Raw genomic sequence first — 24,070 nt, 5'->3', positions numbered from 1 at the left:
AAGGATAATCCCAAAATTAGAAGACCAGAAGCAGAGCTGGAATTCAGCTGGCAGAAATAAGCAAGACCTGATGGGGTTTTCCCCCTTGCACACATGGATGAGACTCTGCCCTGGCAGATCCTGGCCTAATCCTAAAGCCGAATAGAAGTACGCAGCATAGTCATTTGGTACCTTCCAAGATTTTTCTGATGCTTGCAGCAATGTGGATAAAAGCTCCTGTAAAATCACCATCTTCTGCTTCAGCAGCAGCTCTCGATGTAACGCCTCCTGTAGGCAAAATGAGAAAGCCAGGCTAATATAGGTGCTCTGAATGCGTCTCAGTGACCCTAGTTCATCTGGACATCCAGGGGTGACCTGTTTCCCCTCTAGGACTCATTATAGCTATTTTCACTCCTCACTGTGTTTTGGGAACCTATTCCCTGGGCTTCAGTAGCTGCTCCTTTTGCTTTCCTGGCCACCTTAAAACTAGGTGCATGATACCAGTTTAGTAAAAGCTACCTCCTCACACGCACCCTCCACCCATTTCTAGAACTGTATTTATCATTTTTGTGCTTACCTTGAGGTAGTTGGAAAGTTGAATTATTTCCTAAAAGTGAAAGAAAAGTGCAGTAAAATCCAGATTCAGTTCGTGCAAACCTTCTATTTGATTATATTTTTAAATCAATCACTTAGTCCATAAAGGAAAAGATTTCGCAAGAAACTGCAATCAGTGGTATGAGTTCTAACAAGAATTAAACGGGGACCCTAAGTTATCACATTCTCTGGGCAATGACAATAAGCTGTATAGACCTTTACTGTGCTTAGGCTTGTGCAATAATACAACTGTTCTGTCATTCATTGGCTAAACCCAAAGTAGGTATTTTACCGCAATCAGTGCTTTCCCTGGAACAAGACTGTCTCTGTCTAATGCATTAGATGTACTGTCCTAGAGCTTCCTGTCAGTAAATTAGTTTGCAGCAATCTCTGTCATCTACATTCCAATAAGAAATAATCAGGAACAAATCCTGCTTTCATTGACACTGTTCAAACCCTGGAAGTGCAGAATTTGGCCCTTTAACGTTAATGTTTCTTAGGACAACAGGATTCTTATAGGCATTTCCGTACAGGTTATTCATATATTTTGCTTACCTTATCTAATACTGCTATCCCACAGCTAAAATAAAAAAAAGACAAGGATTTTCTTAGGATGGACATGATACAGATTTATGAAAAAGATCACAAGAATGGGTGCACTGAAAATACTTGCTAGGTAGAGGAGCAATCATATGACGATTCATAGAACAATAAATAATGCCTATAAGAATAATTCTTTTCACTTGTATAGCACCTTGCATCTAAGTACGTCAAAGTGCCTTTACAGATATCAGTGATTCCCCAGCCATGCAGAAGCAGGAAGAATATGCTCCTAATAGGATAGATGACAAAATACTTACTCTGTTTGTTGGCTTGAATTTTTCTTTATTGCACTAGAATCTGTTAATGTTTGAGTGCCTGTTAAGATAAAATTGAGAGGGTGGGCTACTGGTTCCTAAATTGTCAGCAGATAGTTAGTATAAAACCCTTCATTCACAGCTGCACCTTTCATTCTGAAGGCTCATAAAGTACTTTACCAACTATATATAGGGATTATTCCAACCATCACAGAAATGCAGCCATTGCTGGGATGACGCATGGCAGTTTAAACTGCACACAGCAGTCTAACACAACAATTTAGGGTGGGAGTATGCAGCTGAAAATGCAAGTGGAATTTAAGTAATTTACCTAAGCTAAAATTTGGCCAAGTTACTGGCAAACACGCCTATTTCTGAGAAAAGCGCCATGGAGATTTTAATGATCACAAGTGTTCAGAGGCTCCATTTTACGTTTGTATGGAATGATGGCTCCCTCTGCAGCATGGTGCCATTTTGCAGCAGGCTGGGTCACCGAGGTCATTATTGACTCAGCACAAAGAATAGCACCTGGTGAATCAACGTATTCTTATCATGCCTGGTTTGGAAAGGGAAAAATGTCAGATTTGGCTGATACAGAACATCCTCCTTAAACACTGGAACAGGGCTTCTAGGAACAGGAACTCTTTTGGCATGTGTTAGTATTGTGTCTGATCCTGCTCCCATGCAATTCAAAGGCAAAACACCCATTGATTTTCAGAGCTGCAGGTTCCAGCACATTGTGATTTGGCACCTGAGGGGATTCTTTATCAATACAGACCCTCTTTCTCGGCTTGCTTTGGGAGTCCAAACCAAAATAATCCATGTGATTCCCTTGAACCTCGGAGGTTTCAATAAAATGCAGCCCCCAGATCCCAGTAAGCCTGAGTTCCCTTTTGCAAAACCTAAGCCTCATTTAGCCAGTCTTCTTGTACCTCGGCTAAGCTTGGAGATGTCTTTGGGGAGGATGTTTTGTGATGAAAAGCCACAGGAGTGCCAGTTGTTCTGCGTGCGAGGATCGTTGAGACTGTGCTGGGGATGCTTGTGATGGACCATGGAGGTGCTGTTATTCTGAAATGAAATGAGAGTTTAATTTTTATAATGGCCTATTAAAAATCAGGAGAGAAAAGGGGAAGCAACTAACCAAGTGGCATGGTGTCACTTTGAATTGTATAGATCAGGGGTAGGCAACCTATGGCACGTGTGCCAAAGGCGGCACGCGAGCTGATTTTCAGTGGCACTCACACTGCCCAGGTCCTGGCCACCGGTCCGGGGGGCTCTGCATTTTAATTTAATTTTAAATGAAGCTTCTTAAACATTTTTAAAACCTTATTTACTTTACATACCACGGTAGTTTAGTTATATATTATAGACTTATAGAAAGAGACCTTCTAAAAACGTTAAAATGTATTACTGGCACGCGAAACCTTAAATCAGAGTGAATAAATGAAGGCTCGGCACACCGCTTCTGAAAGGTTGCCGACCCCTGGTATAGACTGTGTGACTGACCTGGGGAATAACATGGGTGGAGACTGAGGGTTACAGTGATTTTTGGGTTCAAGGCCTAATTTTTCAGAAGGTGCTGAGCACCCGCAACTCCCACTGGAGTCAGTGCAAGGTGTAGCCGCTCAGCAACACTGACAGGGGCAGTGGGGGAACCTGCTAACTGCAGGTAGACTGTGAAGCTGCAGGGAAAGAAGTGCCTCTGAGACTCTGAGAGGCAAGGAGGCCAGTTGCTTCACTAACCGCACGGAGAGTAAGAAAAGAGCTTTTGATGCCCTGAGTTAGTTCCTGGCTAGCATTGCTGCTAACAGCTGGCTAGCTTTAGGCTTAGATATTTCGTAGGGTGACCAGATGTCCCGATTTTATAGGAACAGGCCCGATTTTGGAGGCTTTTTCTTATATAGGCACCTATTACCCCCCACCCCCATCCCGATTTTTCACACTTGCTATCTGGTCACTCTAGATATTTGTTCTGCACTCATCAGAGTTATATCCGAGTTCCTCTCCAGGATCTCTGGTAGTAAGAGCATGAACTCTTTTCTCCCTTACTTCAGTTCCTCAGAGCCCCCTGCAGGTACTAGGATGAGAGTGATTCTGCAGCCAAAGTTACAGGCACATGGGCTGCAAGCATGTGAATGCCTGCTCCAAGTCTTGCTGTCTGGCTTGTAATTAAACCCAGCGATCAAAAGAAGTAAACAGTAGCACGAGGTACATAATTGTCCTCCACAATCATGCCTTGTAGAGGAGCCCACAGGACATGTCTGTGCTTTTATTTGATTGTCCTTGGTTGTTGATTTCAGTTAAAAGCCCCTTGGATAACTTTACTTAGGTACGAAAACAGATGGGGGGATTATTTCATTTGAAAGGCTGTGAGTTTAGAAGGTACAACCTAATTGTCTGACTCTGGAGCATTTATGTATGATCTTAATCTGGTTTTATTAAATGCATTGGCTCATCTGGTTCACTGCTGGCTGCGTATAACATCGGTAGGCTTGGCGGAGTCATTTTGATTTTTATCAATTTAATTTTTCACAGTTGAGAGAAATTATGGGGCAGTCAACATTACTTGACAAAATATGCAAAGTAAATATCCTTAAATCAAACTCTAATAAGTTCTCAAACAGCATTTTTTAAACTTTGCCTATCTGTACATTTTGGTTACTATAGATTAAAATACTATATTGGTTGTATATGTATGGTGATATCAATGTTTACCAATGTTTACTGATAAAAATCTAATACTTCCAAGCGTAAATATAGGATAATGTGTAGTTTGTAAGAAGGATGCTGAAATTAGGATACAATCAGACACTCATTACTAACTCAACATGAGAAAATTCCTCCCACTAAAGATGCTGGCGGGAAGTCATGCTTCCATAGGTTCATCCAAAGAAAGCCAACTGCTTATGGTGATCATCTCAGATCTTTTGATGAGAATGAGAGGCAATTTGCACAAGTGGAAAACAATTATTTTGCTACCAAAATGCAGGTTTGAACTACGAGAAATGGCTGCAAATCTCCATCTGGGTCAAAGTTCAGGATTTAGAAAGCAGGAGAGGAACACGACGAGAGTGACAGGACAAAATCTTGCCCTGGATCAAGTTTGTGAATCGTCAAGGAAATATCCATTTTTGTCAGTGAATTCTCAGTTTTTGCCATCAAATATTTAGACCCTAATCCCAAACCTCTGGTAGTCAATGGAAAGACTCCCATTGATTCCAGTGAACATTGGATAAAGCCCATAATAATTAGCCAACCATCTATGAAAAGTATGATTGTCAGAGCTGCAGCTGTTACCTGGAGGGATGTGGGTGACCTCAGATCCATCCAGGAGGATGCTTCCTTGGGGGTGCCTGTTGCACACTCTTGTCCCGGAGATGCTGGTGTCCCAGTAGGAAACCTCACTTGTTTCTTTCCTTCTTCGGTGGCTAAGTTCCTTCTCTTCAGGAACTCTTTCTGGCGGGGGCTCTGGGACTGCTCCTCTGCCTCTTTTTTCTGACATTGCCCCACATGGCGACATGTGGTGACATTGTTTCTCCTCCACAAGCTCTCACGGGTCTCGTGCCGGCGCTCGCACTTCTCGTCGTAACTCTCACTCAGACGCCTGCACCGGCGCGGGGACTTCTCAGTTCGACTGATCATATTGTCCACGGCTCCACACACAACACACCAACCTGTGATGATCTCCTGGCTGCTTTGGTGAAGTTCTTTCCTAATGAAACCAAAGGGGGAGGGGGCAGAGAGACATTTTAAGTGAAAACAAATGATCAGGCTGGAGGTTGAATAAATGTATGAAAGACACCAACTCTAGGGATATTCACCTTATTCAGTGGATGCCGGTGGCATCCTTTTTCCGACATCTCTCTACCCCCAGCCATAGATAAATATATACACACACACACACACACTTGGGAGCTAATAAAGGATTGCTCCTTGAAGTAGATTTTCCAGTGCTTTATCCAGTTCAGTCTCAAGTGATGAAGTGTCTACCACCTTCCTTGGGAGATTTATTCTTCAGTCTTAGATCTTGCCATTATCAAATACCTCCTGCTGTTCAGTCTAAATTTTTTTTTTGCTCAGTTTCGGCCTCCTGCTCCTAGTTATAACCCCTTGGCCCACCTAAAAAAGTAAGACTGCAGCAAGAATAATGGCTCCTGGTATTTCCGTAGTAGTGGCCTTGCATTCCTTTCCTGCATACATATATTTTTCCAGTCTGTTCCAAAAGACTAACTGTAGATGTAGGAAATTTGCTATTATATAATTTACTTTTCCTGCAGCTGCATGTATTTCTAAATCCTGTTTGCCTTCTGTGCACGCCCAGAGAGACCTGGGACATGGAGCTTGTCTTACCACACTGCATGGGTTTTTCTATAGAATCTTTGGGAAAATCCCAGGTTGTTTCTGTCTCATCAGTTTTAAGAGCTCTTACTATCTGAAGATCATGGTCACCCTAATGTTGAGTGCTGCATTATTTTAGCTCCTCTTCCTTACCCCACTCACCTTTTGCAATAGCTTGACTTAAATGGTACATTCCAGTTTGCACTCTGCACGTTTTTCTTTCCTTTTCCTCACAAAAGGCCGTGTCCTCAATTCTCCTGGCTAGTGGCACTGCCTCCTGTCCCCTTCTGTTGTAAATATTAAATACATTAATGTTTACTCTGGTTAGAAACATTGTTGGACTCGAGATGAGGGGAGAGCAAGCAGGAGAGCTGAATGGCACGGCTCAGCCCAGTGGGTTTACCTCCACTTCTGTTTGTGTATAGCTCAAGCAAAGCAGGTAGATTGCACCAGAAGCCTGCCCTGAGAATGAGCTCCTTTGTTTGGGCATTACCCCCCCTACACTGTGTACATGTGCACAGTGAATGATAATCCCTTCCCTCCACTTCCTCCTACAGAATTCTTTGCTCACTTGCAAGCTTCCCTCTTACTTGCTTTACTAGACTGTGGCCACATGGAAGGTGTTTGGGTCTTCTCCTCTTCACCAGTGAGGAAGAAAACAGAGCACAACATGACACACACTGACAAAATCCCTAAAACGTTACATTTTCCCTCCTACCCCTCCGTATTAGCCAGCACAGGGATTCCCTGCTCCTTGATCCAGACGGATAATCCTCATGCACATTCCAGAAATGTTGTTTGGAGGATCATGTGAAGATGTTAGGCATTCTGCTGAGTGGTTTGGGATTGGATTAGTGCTCCAGTGGGTGGGAGTGGCTGTCAGCCAAAATACTTTACTCTATTGCCTGCCAGCCCAAGTGTACATTTTGCTCTCTTTTTGGCCTGTTGTATTTGGACAGTGAGATTCTCTTAGTTATTATTGATCATGTTTATTATGCAGGGCCAAAGGGCCAGCCAAGAATGGGGTCCCATTGTGCTAAGCATGGCACAAACCCAGAGGGGCAGATGCAGGGTGGGGGAAGGGGTAGAACACACAAGCAAAGTGAACAATGGGGTGGGAGGGGGGGGGGGGGGGGGGGGGGGGGTTAGGAGGTGATCAGCTAAATGGGAAGGGAAAGGCGAGGAGGAAGAGGGCAAGCGGACAGTTGTGCAGTGAAGTTGAGGTGAAGAGTCCGAGGGAGGTGGAGGGTTGGAACAAACAGCCAGTCAGCACAAGGAAAAACTCTGGAAAACTCTCTGAATGTCCCGAGGTCCCTGCTTTGGCCAATTCTGTAGCTGCTCCTATGGCCGGTTCCTCCCTGCAGTTTTTCCCCAAGGACACATAGCTGGTGGGGTGCAGGGGGTAGGAGGGCATCACCTGGGTCCTAGTGCCCACACAGTGTGCGATGGAGGGGTCTCCCCTGCACGGTTCTGGGTGTTGTGGGGAGGAGTATCACACTGCAGCCCTGGGATGGAATATCCATTTTATTTTGACCAGCTAACAGGATCCAAACCAAGGGCCTGGCTCTCCTTTCACTCACCCTGGTTTTATCTCCATTGACTCCAGCGGAGTTACTGTGGATTGATACAGGTGCAAATGAGAGAAAAAAGCAAATTCCCATCTCCAGATTTTCAAAAGTGCTCCGAGCCAGCAGCTCCCATTCAGAACCATGGAGAATCTTCTCTATCCCCACTGCGGACAATAGGAGCTGTTGAGTGTGAAGCTCTTTTGAATATCTGGCCATTTAGAGTATATCTGCACTGCAGCTGGGAAGGATGCTCCCTGCCCAGTGAGACAGACTCCAGCTCAGGGCTGCCCAGAGGATTCAGGGGGCCTGGGGCAAAGCAATTTTGGGGGCCCCTTCCATAAAAAAGTTGCAATACTATAGAATACTATATTCTCGTGGGGGCCCTGCAGGGCCCGGGGCATGGGGCAAATTGCCCCACTTGCCCCCCGCCCCGGGGCGGCCCTGCTTCTGCTAGCAGAGCTTGAGCTAGCATGCTAGAAACAGCAGTGTGCACGTTGTAGCTCAGATGGCAGACAGACTCTCAAGCCCACCTGACCCCCTGGGTCTGAGCTTGGGTGGCTAGCCTGAGTAGTTTTTTGGTGGCTGGAGCTGCAGCTTCCACACTGCTATTTTTAGCTCACTAGCTCAAGCCCTGCTACCCAAAAAAAAAAAAAAAAGAAAAGCCGTTGCAGCAGGCTTTTATGGATGACTACTAACAAAGGAAGGGAAGAAAGGAATATATAGATTAGCCAAGAAACACAGAGGACTCGGCAGCTGCGAAGTGTGTCAAAGAAGAAAACAGAAGAGAACTGGTGGAAGATGGTGAAATCATTAGGAGATGGCCGAGGTTTTATGAGAAACCGCTCAATGAAGAGAATGCGAAGAAATCGTCGTGGGAAGTATGCGCAAGCAGCAGCTTCATAAGACCTATGACCAGGTGGAGCTTCAGCCCTGAAGACGATGAAACATGGGAATGCAGTGGCAGTGGACCGTGTACCAAAGGAGGCATTTAAAGCACTCACCCATGAGGTCGTGGTGATGATGACAGACTTCTTCAACTTAATTCTCTGTACTGGGAAATGCCCGACAAGTGGAGGAAGAGCATATTGGTCCCTATCTTCCAGCGTAAGGGAGATGTGCAGGAATGTAGTAATTACCAACCCATCTGTGATGCTCTCCTCAGGGAGTCCAGAACCATAAGCTCACTGTGTTACCTCTCTGCCTCAGCAAGAGAGCGCTTTCCTGGAGCGTAAACAGTGTGACAGCCTCCTGCTACACCACTCTGTCCACCTCACCAGCAAAGATCTCCAGACTCTGCCATTCTAAACTTTGCCTTGCAGGTAACATTTAGTGAACCCTGGTTCCTGAGTCCCCTACAGGCATCTTTCTGCAGCGTGCAGTCCCTCTCACTTGGATGCTCATCGAAATTAATAAAGTCTCCTGTCTCCAAAGAGACAGACTACACCTCAGCCTGTTGGCTCAGTTGAGGATATGCGCCTCACTTGAATATAACAGGATGGGGATGGTTGATAGTAAAACCAATAATAAGTTGATTAATACAAATATAGATTTAAGTGATCGTGAGCAAAAGAAAATAGACAGGTCTGGTGACAAAACAAAAATAACCTACTTCCTAGTGACTGAAACTTAACTTTAACAAGCTATAATCTTTGCCTGAGCAGCTTTCTCACTCACTTCAAGCTGTCAGCATCCCCAGGCACTCAGGCAGAAGGATCCACCATTCACAGCATCAACGGGCGCTGATCCCTTTGTCTCCTAAGTGATGGATAACAAAGGAGTCCCCTTTTTGTCCTTTTATAGTCCAAAAAGCCTTTTGGAATGTGTTCTTTGAAAATAAACCCAGACAAAGTTCCTCTCCCCTGCTGCTTGTTCTTCGGGGTGCAGGTGCCAAGCCCCTTCTTCATCCTCGGGTCAATTTGCGTTTTTTGATTCACTCGATCACTTTGTTTACCTTCGATACAAATGTCTTTCTATTGTCCTGTGCTTGTAATCAAGCCAGGATGTTTTTCTCTTCCACTTGTTTGCTTGATCCATGCAGACAGGTAAATCCACATTCCTTTGTCTAGGGAAGGCTGGTTAATCAACTGCCTCCACAACATATTTTAAGAACATATTTCCAGCATACATACATAACTCTCTATAGACAACCCGTACATACATCACACATGTTTTTTTAGGATACTCTATGAGAAATAGTTTGGCTAAATATTCTGTTGGGTGCACTCTTCACTAATTGGCGTAAAGAGGCTCTCAGGGTCACACCATCAAGTTAATGGGTAACACTATGAAATGGCTAGAAAGAATTATAGAGAGAAGATTTTAGCAGGAGCTGGAGCATCAAATATATGACAACCCATTTGGGTTTATGTTCGGAAGGTCGACAATGGAGGCAGTATTTGCAACCTGAATATTGCAGTAGAAGTACAGGAATAATGCATGGAGCTGCACTTGGTGTTTGTAGATTTAGAGAAGGTTTATGGCAGGCTTCCTAGAGAATTGCTTTGGTGGTGCCTTTGGTTGTGCAATCTGCCAGAGACACATGTTCAGACTATGATGGATATGTATGAAGATAGCACAACAGTAGTGAGAGGCATTCACTGAGAGTGTAGGTCTACATCAAGGATCAACCTTAAACCCAATCCTATTTGTGATTGCAATGGACGCCTTGATGCAGGAGATTAGGGGAGAGGCTCCATGGAGCATGCTTTTTGCCGATGACATTATTTTGTGCCGTGAAGATAAATACAAACTGGAAAGGGGCCTAGAACTATGGAGGAAAATGGCTTAAGAATCAGCCGACAAAAGATGGAATACATGCAATGCTTCGTTGAGAGGGGCAACATGAAGCCAGTAAAACTAGATGTACAGAGTTAAAGGCTGTGCAATAACTTACATACCTCAGTGTACTGTGGAGCCATGATGGGGATGTAGATGCAGATGTTAAGAACCACCCGACGAGCGCTTGGTGTAAACGAAGCGAGCTGACAGGAATTCTCTGCGATAAGGATATGCCAAGTAAACTAAAGACCCAAGTGTATAAGATCATGATTAAGTCAGCCATGATATGTGAGTCAGAATGCTGACCAATGAAGCAGAGAGAACAACTACTACTTCACGCTGCCAACAGGAGAATGCTCAAGCAGGTGCTGGGTAAGACAAGAGCTGACAAGCTATGCAATGAAATGGTACAAGCCAGGATTCAGGTAGCCTCCATTGCAGAAAAGCTGAGGGAGTATAGACTGAGACGACTGGGTCATCTGAAATGACAAGATGTAGGATGTGTTGGCAAGAGAGTTCAAAAGCTAGTAGTCCCAGGACAAAGACCACCTAAAAAAGGTGGTTTGAGATGCTGAGGGAAGATATGAAGAAGGTTGATGTCAGCTTGGAAGACACACTCGACAAGAACACTTGGAAACTAAGAACCAAAGCTATAGACCCTGATTGACGGGAGAAGGTGAAGAGAAGCTCAAGCCCTGCTAGCACAAGTCTGTCTCCCTGGGCTGGGAGACATGATCCCAGCTGCAGTGTAAACGTACCCATAGAGCGTGATTTTCAATGGTGTGAAGCATGGACCTAACTCTGTTCCTACTGAAGTCGGTGGGAGTTTTACCATTCACTTCAACAGGAGCAGAGTTAGGCCAACGCGGAATGCTTTTGAAAAATCCCAACCTTAGTGACTGGGGAACATCAAATGATTCAATCATTAGGGTGCAGTTCTGATAAGTACCCAAGGTTTTACCTTAGGGTCATGTTCTGCTCTGAGTTGTATAGAAGTCAAACTGGGAGTAACATCACTAAGTGGATGTACTCCTGATTTACACCAATGTAATTGTGAGCAGAGTCAGCCTTTTTACAATAATTTAAACAAAAAATAAAAGACGTTTTTGATGGTGTCTGGTGGTTGGTTGGAAATTGAGATTGTAAATAGGGAGAGACTGCTCTCTTTCAGCTTTAGGTTTCCTATTCATAGCAGATCATAGAGCTTTGGAGGACACATGCCAGCATCTGTTCACTTGGCAAGAACATAAACTGGCACCCATCATATGCATAAAGTCTCTGAGCTGGGGCTCTTGCCACTGGACCAGTAGGCTTATAAGAGTGTGGTAGTAATATCCATTCCTAGCAAACATTTTTCAGATTCTCATTAACATATATTCTATTGTTTTCATAGCAATCATTTCTTACAGTCCTTAATGTCTTCGTAAGCTAGACAGCTTCATACACCCTTGCTCTCAGAGCTGAAAGACAGACTAATTGAGATGTAGATAGATAAGATCAAATTCCTATCCAAACCCTTTCAAAGTTCTGGGCACTCTCTATCCAGGTACTTATAATGCTCCCATCACTCTTGAGTCTGAGAGTCTGACTGCCTGAAAGAAAAAATGTATCCACTAAAGTGAAGAAAAAATAAGGAAAATTAGTCTCTGAAAAAACAGGTTAAACGTTGTTCACTCTCAAATAAAAATAAGCGATTTCACTAGCATTTCTTTGTCCCAAACAACTGGAAAATCACTGACTTTGATGGAAACACTGAGGGCAATTACTGGCATCAATTAAAAAGTTTGCAAGGTTTTGGGGAAGGGGGAGGAAAGATGGGGGGATTTTATAATAATCTGCCCCACAGAATAGTATAGCTACCTATAAAAAACCACTACAGATAAACACATTTCTTATAATGGCACAGCCAGAGCATGTCACTGAAATGTTTTCCTTTAACTAGAAGAACTCCTTTCCAATATGAGAACAGCCCTTTAATAACTATCCGAAGGGCTTATGCTTTTATGTAGGAGAAATATATGCAAACTAGCTATCAACGCATCACCTTAAATGCTCCCCCAGCCAACTAGGAAAATGAAGACTTCCAAGATAATATTGAAATGAATCACTTTCTAAATGGCCCTGTACTTTTGTTTTTTTGGGGTTTTTTTTCATTATTTGTTTGGAGATGCTGCTGACTCTCAAACCTCTCACTGTCCCTGAAATGTCCTTTTTTCACTTAATTTTTCCACTCGTCCCCCTCTGTGTCTCATCAAAATCTGCTATTCATTTGTTTTTATTGTTGCAAACTTTCAGCTGGAGAAATAATAGAACTGGGGAACTCACATTATAAAATGCTTAAAATGTTGTTTCTGCACAGCTTTTATGTTCTTGGCTTAATAGTTTCATTGTGGCCCTCGTTCTGGGCTTTCTCTCTCATGCCCAATCTTCCTCTGCACAGCAGGCTAAGGGTAGAACTGGTGAACAGCTTCGCCGACATTGAAGTACATAATGATTGGGCCTGTGCCAACACCCTAGAGCTGAAAACCCTCAGAAACGGGATCTGGATGTGAACTCACTCCTTCCCCCCTCCCCAAAAAAGACAACTGGCCTCCAAACTTTTCAGGCCCTGGAAAAGATATTTTACTCTGCTTCTTTTTTTCATATTTTAAAAATGGCCCAGTCCAGTGCTGAATTTGGGTGCTGCTGTCTATTCATCCGGGTGTGTGACATGTACTCAAAGGCTGGGTTTGTTAGACTCTTCTCATTACAAGCTGCTCAGCTACCTTCTCACCTGCTCTGACTACATTCTTTACAGAGCCTGTTTATTGTGCATCCCAGGAAGTAGGACTTGTTTATACGCTTGATTTAAACACAAAATACCTTCTAACTTTTAAAGCAAGACAGAACCGTAAAGAAACGTGTGAGCTATTACTCACCCCCAAACTTCTGAGCAAACTTCTGAGCCCTTGCTGGCGAGGTATGAGTTTTATTTTCTTCCGTGGCCACCCAAAATTACTCTTCCTAATTAATGAGCGTGCCCTTTATCTCTCTTTTGCATGCTGTAACACTCGAACTTCAAGGGAAGAAAAAATCCCTTGCTGGTTCATGTTACAACCTCCCAGTGTCAATCATGCAGGCTGAACCTCGGGGGGAAAAAAACAAGACACACATTGCCTTCCTTTACAGGGTCAGCGTTTACTCCTGTACATCCATAGCTAGCCACAGATCTAAAGGTTCTTACCTCTACGCAGCAAGGGCAGCCCTTAGGTGGATTCGCCAGATGTTCAGAGGCCCTGCTCTGCTCCCCGACCTCAGTTAAGCCCCATGCCAGAAAGGAGAAGGGTGAGCCCTGGGTTACCGGGTGCTAACACATTGCAACTGACATCTCGTTTGAATGACTTCCCTTTGCCTCCCTTTTTTTTTTTTTTTTTGAAACAGGAAATGTACTAAGCCGCAACACTTAACCCAGGTTCCTGTCTCTGCGTAGAGTTTGTGACATGGTAGGAGAGGCTAGGGCACAAGCTGGAACATTGGTGCCCTGCCCAGTACAGTTGTTTGGTTATCTTGTGGTGGGACAGGCTGCATTCCACTATCGCCAGAGTCCAGGAGTGTCCTTTGCTGTTTCTCCATTTATCAGCCACTGCACCTTGAGGCGTTGCTCCGTCCTGAGAAGCTGTGCAGGATGAGCTGTGACTGACTCAGCCTTGCCACCTTTGCCATGAGGAATCCTGGTGCTGGGAAGGAAAGGAGTGTTACTTTTAAACCGTCTTGTGTAGTGCGAAATTCATATTTCTGCCATCTGAGGTTAGGCCGGCGGCAGAGTTGACAAAGGTCAGAGTGAAGCTGGTGTGAACGCTCCCCACCAAACAGGCGTGTCCAGGTAAACATGGAAGAAAATGAAACTCTAAGGCGGCCATCTTCTTTATGATAGCTCCAGCCTTATTTTCTAAGGACTCATCCAGAAGTGATGCTTGAGCCAAGTCTAGGCTAAACAGTGCTAGAATAAAAAGCAAGAGCCTCCCTTAGTATGGCTTCTGGGGTTTACACATCCCCAAATAAATCCTTATTTGGGCTGAACGGCAGACCCCCTTTCCTTTCACTCTTGCTTTCTCTGTATTTGCCCCCCTCCTTCAATCATCCTTGTTAAGTTTCTTATTTGACGTTTCTGGAATTCTTGTGGGATTATTTGGCCCAGAGGGCTCCAATTATTATTGTCAGAGGGGAATATCTGCTGCCACCCATCATTCCAGTAGTGCTCAGCCTGGTAGACATTGGGCCTGGAACTTCAATACACTATTCCAAGTGTGTTCTCAGGGACTAGTGCCTCCCTGCTCACCTGATTCACTGTGTATGTAGCTCAAAATCACCCTGGCCACCGTTCTGCCATGTCACTGCAATAGTAGGCCACCTAGAATTTGCTGCCCAATATTACCCCAACATCCTTCAGCCATTACTGCTTTCTGAGGCACCTCCATTCCATGGGACATCTTCCAGCTGACATCACCTGTGGGGAATAAGGAGCCTACAGTCCCTGTTTTGCTTCAGTACCAGGATGTGAGAGGATCCGTGTATTGGGGTCTGCTGTCAGCAGGTGGCAATGCGGACTGATTGATACAGACTCTCTGTGGTGGGAGTGGGGGTAGGTAATTCCACCCAGAATAGGAGAGAGGCAGGTGTGAGCAGAAGGAGGGAAGCAGGACTTGGAACAGAGAGGTCCTGGAGGGAAACCCTAGGAATAGCCTAGCTTGGGTGAGAAAGTTTAGGCTGAGCTTAAGTGGTGTTGCCGTTTCCACTGCCAATAAAAGAACTACCTCAGAAGAGGGATGGCTTTGGACACTAAACCAGTGCATGCACGCACTCCATGCTACAGCATGGTAAAACTTCACCACTTTCATAGCATATTTTTGTGATTTGCCCTTTGCATTGTTAACCAAAGCAGAATGCTTTCAGCGAGGACCTGATCCAAAGCTCATTGAAATCAATGGATGGGCTCCTATTGACTTCAGTGAACTTTAGTTTTGGCCCCCAAGAGAATAAACACAAATCCATTTCAAATGTGTGTGTTTCATTGAAACTCCCCTGATTTCCTCATGCCTCCTTGGAACCTGCTGGATTGTGTCTCACAGCTTTATTTATATTTTTAGATGAAACTTTTGTGAGATTTTATAAAATTGCAAACCACCAAAGTAATAGACCAACCATTAGTAAACAAATAGAAAAAAATATGTAAAATACACATTTCACAAAGTCTCATTTATTCACATCCTCTGTTACTCCATTATGCATTATACATTATTAATTTTGATGATTTATGAGACTCCTGATGAGTTTCTATCCTACTGCACTTACTTTTTAACAAGCATAAATTCACTGTGCTTTGCCCAGCAGTCAGTGACGAGAATAGTTTTATAGCTCTCATTACACTTTCCTGATGTATATTTCAATTAGAACTTCAAAATGAGGTTGCAGTCTCTTTAGGCTGTACATTCCTGGTGCTGCTATACATTTTCCACCTCATGCTGGAGCCGGCCCTGGACATTTCCCCTGCCTCTGAAATGCAGCTGTTTTCAACCACAGAGGCACCTGCACTTCAGAGCTGGACGATGTGATCCCTAAACTTTAAAGGTTCTGCCCCGAGTACTGTTGAAGTGGGTGGGAACTTGAAGTCTGGCTTGATGGGAGTTCTGGGTGTTCATGGAATGCAGAGTTGGCCTCTATACACATACAGTCTGTAATTCACATTAGCAAGATTGTAAGCTCGTTGGGACAGGAAGTCTTTTTATGATGTGTGTGTCCAATGCAAAAATAGGCCCCAGCCCCAACCCCTGCTTGGGCTTCTAAGCGTTATTGCAATGCAGATAAATATTACTAACAATAACAATTAGTGTTTAGCATGGAGGGATGCTGGGGGACCTGATGCTGACTCAGAGCACAGTGAGAGGAGAATGAGATCCTCTTAGGTTTTGCAAGGACAATTAAAAAGCAGATTTCTTACTAAGCAACTTTGTGCAGTAGAGCAAATGGGAGGTATACTACCGAAACCAGTGTGGGCTGTTTGCAGCATTGGGAGGTCTGAGAGTTGCTGTCCTGGTTCAAAGTGGGTGACACCCACACCCCGTCCCAGCAAACATGAACCCAGCCATTGCTAATGCTGTTCTATAGACAGTGGAGAAGTTGCTGCTTTGCGGAGGCCTCATGTTGCTCCCTCTTCTCATCTCCAGAGAGAAAATATAAAAACAAAGGATGGGATTTTCAAAAGCACCTGAGTGACTTCGATGTACAAATCTCATTGAAAGCCAATCGGATTTGTTGCTCCTAAGTCCCTTAGATGCTTTTACCAAAATATTTAGACTGAAAATAAAATGTCCCCATTTACCTGAAGTTCATGCCATTTGGTTTGTTTTCTAGTTAGGCCCTGCTGCATGTGACAAGCTAACTTCTTTTGACCTTTTCCACATTTAAACTATTTCTTATGAGTGAGTCCAAAAATTCTGGAGTCCAGTCTCGTATTAAGAGGGGGATTCTCACAGTGGTGTATGGATAGTAGAGTTCCCGTTTTCGCAATGCTCCACTCTTGATAATCTCCAGTGCACACTCTTTCTTTGGTGCACCTGGCTTCTGCATCACATGGGAAACGGTTTTCTCAGCAGTTTCTGGGGAAAAGGAGAAATACAAGAAAAGGAACTGCGTCATCACAAACCTGTGCAGAGCAATGAAATCTAAAGTTCAACATTTAAGGAGGTATTTGGCATTCTGAAAACGAATTACTAAATAGAGTGGGTTAAAAAAAATCAAATGTTGAGATTTCAACAAAACTTCAACTTTTTTTTTTTAAAAGGAAATTGGTGAGATGTATAACTTCTCCCCTGCTTTTTGAGTAATTATACAACTGGAAAATTGTATTGTTGTTTATTTACTTTTGCTAATTTTATTACTAAGTTATTCAGGTCAAAAGAATTGGATAACATTTTCAGAAATACTCAAGTCCCATTTTCAAAGGTGACTCAGGGTCCTAAGTGCCTAAGTCCCTTTCGAAAATAGGAGTTAAGCTACTAAGGCTACGTCTTCACTACCCGCCGATCCGGCGGGTAGCAATCGGTTTATCGGGGATCGACTTACCGCGTCTCGTGAGGACGCGGTAAAATCGATCCCTGATGGCTCTACCGTCGACTCCGGAACTCCACCTCGACAAGAGGCGGTAGCGGAGTCGGCGGCAGCGCGGCAGCGGTCGACTTTCCCGCGTCCTCACCGCCAGGTAAGCCGACTTAAAATACGCAACTTCAGCTACGGTATTCACGTAGCTGAAGTTGCGTATCTTAGGTCGGAAGTTCGCTGTAGTGTAGACCTAGCCTAAGTCACTAAGATGTGTTTGAAAATTTTACACCTTATCTTTTACTTGTGTTTAGCACTTACTGGTGCTATAAAAATAAAATAATAATTTCCTGAGCAAGTCTGAGACACTCATATTTGGGCTGAATTTCTTGTGACTATAAAATCATCATTGATGCAATTTTGAGATGTACTAAAGAGGTTTGCAGGAAAGTTAAGGTGATCGACTGAATTAATTAAAAACAGTTCCTTCATTTTTGTAGCTAAAGCCATGAATTTTTAGGAGATTTGGGTTCAGTATTGTAAAAACTTCTAAAGAGAATAGTGAAACTCTTTTTTAAAAGTGACAGAGTCCTGTGGCACCTTATAGACCAACAGACATATTGGAGCATAAGCTTTCGTGGGTGAATACCCACTTCATCAGTCTTTTGTTAAAAACGTTCATACTACCAAAAAAAAAAAAAAAAAAAAAGCTGACATGTGGACACTAGTCTCCACTCTCTGGATGTAAGTAATATTTTTATGCCTGGGTACTGTATGTGCAAGCCTTTCTAATTAGCAAGGTCAAATAAGTGTGCTGATCCTACCAGTAGCAATGTGGCCCAAGATGCAGAGTGTGATGGAAACATTGATATTCTCGATTATTAATTCCTGTCTCAAGGAGCTGAAAAATCCATCCAGGGCAAACTTAGTTGCAGAGTAGGGAGCAACAAATGGAATTCCAATTTTACCTAGAGAGAGATGCAACAACAGTGTTTACGAGGCTAAATGCTTTCAGTGCACAGAAGCAAAAACGTGTCATTCTGATTTTGTCTTATCCTTCAGCAGCCTGTCATATTTCGACTCACAGGAACTAACTACCTCAGTAGCCTGAAGGATATAAGTAAATCCACTAACACTGGGATGTGCGGGGAGGGGGGGTTTAAAAACATTCCTAACAGTTTTCCTGTAATATGTGGCACGTACAAAATATATGATGAGATGGGGTGATATAAAGGTATTATCAGCATGAGGTCTGAATGACCTCCATAACTCACTCATGAGAAATGTGACCCTTGCATAGAACACACATCCACATATATATCAGTTAATGTGTATACAACACACAACCCAGCAAACAAACAATATGTATTGTGATGGCAGATATTACCACGTGGCTCTGTTACGCAGTTTTACAAGATCTTTTGCTTAGTGTGCAAGTGAGTGTTTACTGTTGGGAAGACACGTGGTGGTGATGTTAGTCTTTATTGTGCCAGGTTGTGTGTAGAGGCAGCTTCAGAAAAGGGGGCATTTGCTCCATGCCTTGGACTCACACTTAGAGTCAATTATTGAGGCAGAGTTGCTCTCTGGGAATCAGACATTGGCATTAGGCTGAGATTTCTGGAAGCAGAGACTGCCCTGGTGCACTGTTTGACCATCTCATTTTAGGACTGGTGTACGTGCATAAGTAAAACCAGTTGCACTTGGAGTACACCCAGACTGCATCACGGATTTCTCCTCCACTGGGAAGCTGATCTGCAAGATGCTAGACGTGCTGCCGCTCAGCAGCGTGGGGTCAGAAGAAGGGCGGTATATGAATCATACCGACTGTTTTTGCATTCAGTAAACAGACTTTGTCACACTGAACCCACAGTCCCAGTCAATTATGTTAGTCTTCTCAGGTGATCCTCCTCCTCTCTTTTGAGAAACAATTTCAGAAGAAACCTCCTTTGAATCCCAGGAGGAACTAAACCAAAGGAAAGAATCAAGCATTACTGAACATAAGGGTCTCTAGCCTGGTTCACTCTCACCTGCTGTGGATGAAACCACAAGGATGCTGCCCCCACTCTCCTTCAGCATCGGCAGTGCAGAGACTGTCATGGCCACATAGCTGAGAAAGTTAATCTCCAGGAGTTTTCGTATATGCTCAACATCTCCATCGAAGTAGTTAAAGTAGGTGTAACCGATGTGGTTGAGGATCAGCATGTCTAGGCCTCCTGAAAGCAAAGAGGGGGTTTTAGCTTCAGCTAGAAGAAAATGAAGAAACTGTTTAATGAACCTATGCCAGCAGCATTTAAACCCAGGACACTCTCCTTATCACATAGACCTTTTACCATTTGAACTAATGGAGAAAACTCCCTTAACTAATAGCTATAGTAGGTTGTTATTTTCCAGAGACTAAATACACCTCGCATTGTGTTGCATCAGTGGTTTGGGTATGTAAGTGTATCTCAAAAATCAAAACCCCTTTTTGTCTATAAAATCCTGTGAAAAACGAAAAGTAAACAATGTAACCACATTATCCAGCGTATGTTGCCAGCAATGTTAATAACAATATTTATAATAAGTATATATTTTGAAGTGACCATAGTAGGTGTCGGCAATACACGGAATCAGTTCACTGATCCTTCATCTCTGGAGACCTACACTTATAGCCTGGGCTTTAGTGAGAAGTAAAAATAAGATTGGGGTTATTCGTCTCTTGTGCTAAAAGCACCTCTGTGAAAGGGGCAGGTGGTGATTTCCAGACAGCAAGCAGTTAACGTACCCCACAATTGTTTGGCTTCCTTCACCACGTCTTCTGCAAGTGCCATGTCTTCCATGCTGCCATTCATATAGTGAGCAGATGCTGCGCCCAGCTCTAGGCACCGTGTGACAACCTGAGACAAATGCAACATTGAGACATGGATTTCCCCACTGTTAGTACTCTTAGCGTTTCAAAGGGACACTTGGGTGGCTCAGTGGGCAGAGTGATTATGTTCTCCTACTTGGGTGAATCCAGTCCGTGTTCACTGAGTGAGATTCAGAGCTGTTATAAATACATTGACAGCAATGGAATTAGACCATGCAGGCATTTGGTCCCGTGGCTCTGCCTGCAAAAAGTACAGCAAGCACTAAACATCTGATTCTGCAAACACTGACTTGGCTGTAAATTGTAATTTTTTTTCCCCACGGAATTTTGCAAATAGTTATTTTTGCACAGCCCTTGTAATAACACACTGGAGACCCTGGCATAGCAGTCAGGTGTTAGTAGTTATGTCTGTCAACTTTTCCTGTTAATATTTATGTAAGAAAATAATGTGTACTCTCTTCAATTCTGCTTATCTTTTAAAAATGTTAGTAACTAAAAATTCAAGCTTTGATAATAACTGCAAGTTTTTAGCACTCCAGCTTGGTAAAACCAGCTCTCTGCACTAGTTTTTTTTACCAAGAAGCTATGTATAAACCATTGATCCTGCAATGCAATCCACTAATTGGTCTCCATTCAGTGGCCAGGAGCAGAGCAAATGGGTCCTTTTGCAGAATCAGGGGCTAAAACAGGCACGGAGCTTTTACATTCAACAGTGTTCAACTGGGCTAAACCGTAAGAACAAGTAACAAGAAGTGAGAAATCACCACTGTCTCAAAATCTCATAGCTCAAAAATTGCTCTGTCCAAATAGACCTCAAACCTTTCAGTAACGGTTTCTTCTGGGCAGAAGCAACACATGAGAAACTGCCTGTGGAAAAGAATTGTCTGTGTAAAAATTAGTGAGCGGAGGGGGTAGGGACATAAGAATTGCCAGGCTGGGTCAGACCAGGGTTCCATCTTGTCCAGTGATCTGTGTTTTACGTTGGCCAGCCCCAGGTACATCAGATGAAGGTGCAAGAAACCCTGCAGTGGTCAGTGAAAAACAGGCTTTAAAATGGCAGCGGGTGGGAGTTGAAAATAGGATATTTTCCAACAAAAGCCTATAACCTTCATTATGAGACGTTATTGCATCTCTATAAACTGTGTCTGAATCTGAGCATGCATATCTCTTTAATCAAATATCCACATATATATAATATATCCATCACCATAGTATCTAGGCACCACAGGAGTGTTTGGCTAGCCAGTTACTTTCTGAAGCTTGGCTTCTGTCCGTGCTGTGATCAGAACATGGGCTCCCATCCGGGCCAGGTGATAAGCCATTTGCTCTCCAATTCCAGTGCTTGCTCCAGTGACGATCACTCGCTTCCCTTTCAGCATCTCTGCAGAGTAGCACATAGCGAATGTTACATGTCCCACTAACATCACCCACAAAAACACTTGTGCCCAAAACACTAGTGAAACCAACAATTTTTGTCCCAAACCATACAAGTCCAGCCTCAGATCAACCCAGCCTATTCCTCTTAGTCCCAAGAGAAGAACCCATCAAGGGAACAGTGGAAACTCACCCAAAAATACAGTTTTGATGCACTTCCATGTGAAACCTACTAAACCTTAGTATCTACAACTAGAGCAAACTAAAACTAAACTCCAACAACTAAACAAACTAACGACTCTAACAAACTAAAATCCGAGATCCCAAAGCTTTAAAAGTTTGGATCCAAAATTCACAACTGACCTTTGTTTCTCTAATGGGGCAAGCCCAGCCCCTAGAACCAATTCCTCAGCTAGTGTACATCAGCATCACTCCATTGACCTCAGTGGAGTTATGGTGATTTACACCAGTTGAGGATCTGGCCCTGGATTCCTCTACCAGGATGATGGGTTCAGTATGAAAATCTAGATGGAGCGGAAAACGATCTCACCGTGAAAATAGTTTTTATCCAGAGCTGAATTTTGTGGCTGAGGCTCATCTTTAATTTGAAAATGAAACATTTTAGATTTCATGGTGCTAAACCTTGTGTCCAGTTATTTTTATTAGCAATAGTATCAACCACAGTTTATAACTTTGTTGATTTCAAATCACTTACCTTGGAAATTCCAGCAAGCCCCAAATAATCCCCTCTATTCATCTGGGAAGCTAGAATATGTCTGCACTTTTATACAATTGTGTAATTTGTCATTTTCTACCAGAGAAAGGAATGCCATTTCAGGTGACATTCCTGGACATACTTCATTTCAAAAGGCTACAGTCTGGAATTTGAAAGGCTCATGAAACTGCAGCATTGTCTCTGTGCAGATCCATTATTATAACTCTCAAGTGTACCCTTTTGCTGTCATGGTTTTAAAGGACATTTGCTGTAATCACTTACCTGGTTTAAAATCTTCCTTTGAATAAAAACAGAAGGCCAAGACCAATCCCACAAATGGCACAAGAATCTTTAGCAACAGCCCCATCCTACTGCAGAAAAACAAGCATAAAAGAGACAAACCCTGAAGATCTGAGCTCCACAAAAGCATATAAATATTCTGAAACGAAGGGAGCAAGTGATGGGAGCTTTGAAAACAAGTTCAACTGGAAATGTATGTCATAGCCTTTGTTTACTTTTTGTCCAGGTTAACAATCATTAACCTTTAAACAACAGCGTCATTTTGGACTTCATATTCCCTATTGCACCCTGTTCCTGCTATGGACTGCTGTTGTGTTCTCTGAGCACACTGAAGGAAAGTGTCCTTTTGTTAGAAGGAACCTGCCTCTGAGAAAGGAAGGGTGGGTTTGTGAACTTCGATTCAGGAGATCTGGGTTCAAGTACCGGCTCTAATAGATACTTTCTTGAGCAGGTCACCTAACCTCTGTGTGCCTCAGTTTCCTCGTCTATACAATGGGGATGATAGTCCCCTACCTCCTGGGGGTGTTTTGAGGATAAATTCATTAATGAGTGGGAAGTGCTCAAATGCTACAGGAATGAGCATTTAATCTAAATAAAATTAAATCCATATAAAAATCTAGGAAGAACTTTCTAGTGATTGCAGCACAAACGTTGCAGGATTCTGCTATTTATTATTACCACTTGTATGATACCCACCATATGCTAGATGCTTTATACTTATAAAACGACACGGTCTATGCATTGCGGAGCATATGTAGACAGACGACACACATATGCAGGGAAGGAATGCACTAAAAACCAGAGTGAATGAGCAGTCATGTTAGCCATGTCTTGTAGTTCCAGTGGGTGTGTAAACCCTTCCCTGAGGAAATAGGGATTGCAGGCTTCTCTGAAGGCGGCTTTCTTAAGGAGTGTTTAAAGGTGGAGAGGAGTGAGTTCTGGTGGACTAGATTAGGGCCGGAGTTCTAAGGCTAGGGGAAAGAAGTAAGTGCATCAGGATTGCAGGATCAGCTACTAAATTTCTATAGAAAACTAATGGAAAGTTATTGCTACTAATTTGCTTTTGGGAGGCAAAGTGCAATGTTTTCAGTGCATTTCTATGCATACAAGTGCTGTCTGCAAACAGCGCAATTTCAGAACTCAGCTATCTGGGGAGTTGCAATAAAACAAGTCTGGGCAACGTCTCAGCTCTGCTCAGCTCCAGTGTGAAACTCAAACATGCTCTTTTTTCCGAATTGTTTTCCAAACACAATCCCTTTAAAATCTCATTCTGTTTAACATCCTTTCTTTTACAAACTGAAATAGAAAAACAATCCACATCCTAAAACAGAGGGTTCCACAGAGTCAAGCAATACACCAGGCAAACCCTGCAAAGCTGCCTCAGAGAAAAGCAGCCATATATAAACGTTGGACCTTGATTGTGAGTGCCTGCATGATAGAAAAATTAGGGTTACCATATTTCAGCAAGCAAAAAAGAGGACAGGAGGAGCCCCGCCCTGTCCTGCCCTAGCCCCGCCCCTGCCCCTTCTACTCCCTCCCACTTCCCGCCCCCCTCAGAACCCCCAACCCTCCCCCCGCTCCTTGTCCCCTGACTGCCCCCTCCTGAGACCCTCCCCCCATCCTAACTGGCCCCCTAGGACCCTAC

The 24,070-nt window shown here is 43.5% G+C and overlaps 2 protein-coding genes across 5 annotated transcripts in view; both read right to left on the bottom strand.

Moving 5' to 3' along the window:
• The window catches only part of TRAF3IP3 (TRAF3 interacting protein 3), a 28,325-nt gene extending 15,272 nt beyond the window's left edge, over window positions 1–13,053 (bottom strand). For 2 of the 4 annotated variants that reach the window (XM_024201805.3, XM_029913814.1), the window contains exons 1-7: window positions 5,931–6,007; window positions 4,728–5,142; window positions 2,363–2,498; window positions 1,434–1,491; window positions 1,129–1,153; window positions 557–586; window positions 172–267 (exon numbers count right to left, since the gene is read on the bottom strand). In XM_024201805.3, coding sequence (XP_024057573.1) covers window positions 172–267; window positions 557–586; window positions 1,129–1,153; window positions 1,434–1,491; window positions 2,363–2,498; window positions 4,728–5,072 — 690 coding nt within the window. In that variant the 5' untranslated portion in view covers window positions 5,073–5,142; window positions 5,931–6,007. Of the gene's footprint in view, window positions 1–171; window positions 268–556; window positions 587–1,128; window positions 1,154–1,433; window positions 1,492–2,362; window positions 2,499–4,727; window positions 5,143–5,930; window positions 6,008–13,032 lie in introns of those variants that run through there. The other 2 variants (XM_024201807.1, XM_029913813.1) reach the window with 2 other exon arrangements.
• A 2,582-nt stretch (window positions 13,054–15,635) lies between these two features.
• On the bottom strand, window positions 15,636–22,612 carry LOC112107910 (corticosteroid 11-beta-dehydrogenase isozyme 1-like). The gene is made up of 6 exons (XM_026661116.2): window positions 22,408–22,612; window positions 21,287–21,417; window positions 19,953–20,064; window positions 19,216–19,401; window positions 18,013–18,156; window positions 15,636–16,749 (listed from the first exon to the last, which is right to left on the bottom strand). Exons 1-6 carry the CDS (start codon window positions 22,553–22,555, stop codon window positions 16,529–16,531), a joined length of 942 nt encoding a protein of 313 aa, XP_026516901.1. The 5' UTR covers window positions 22,556–22,612; the 3' UTR covers window positions 15,636–16,528.
• Window positions 22,613–24,070: the final 1,458 nt, after the last annotated feature.

Source organism: Terrapene carolina, unplaced genomic scaffold (assembly GCF_002925995.2).
Source record: "Terrapene carolina triunguis isolate 2854851 unplaced genomic scaffold, T_m_triunguis-2.0 Scaffold926, whole genome shotgun sequence".
In the NCBI taxonomy this organism is placed as follows: domain Eukaryota; kingdom Metazoa; phylum Chordata; order Testudines; family Emydidae; genus Terrapene; species Terrapene triunguis.
Note: the sequence above shows the minus strand (reverse complement) of the source record. Positions and strands in the feature narration are given on the sequence as shown.

Excerpts from the sequence above, each read along its gene's own strand:
- LOC112107910 (XM_026661116.2), bottom strand. The coding sequence starts at position 22,555 with ATGCTTTTGTGGAGCTCAGATCTTCAGGGTTTGTCTCTTTTATGCTTG. Across the intron at positions 18,157-19,215 it reads TGTGGTTTCATCCACAGCAG|GTAAAATTGGAATTCCATTT; the intron begins GTGAGAGTGAAC and ends ATCTCTCTCTAG. Across the intron at positions 16,750-18,012 it reads CTTGGGCCACATTGCTACTG|AAACTGCTGAGAAAACCGTT; the intron begins GTAGGATCAGCA and ends CCTTTTCCCCAG.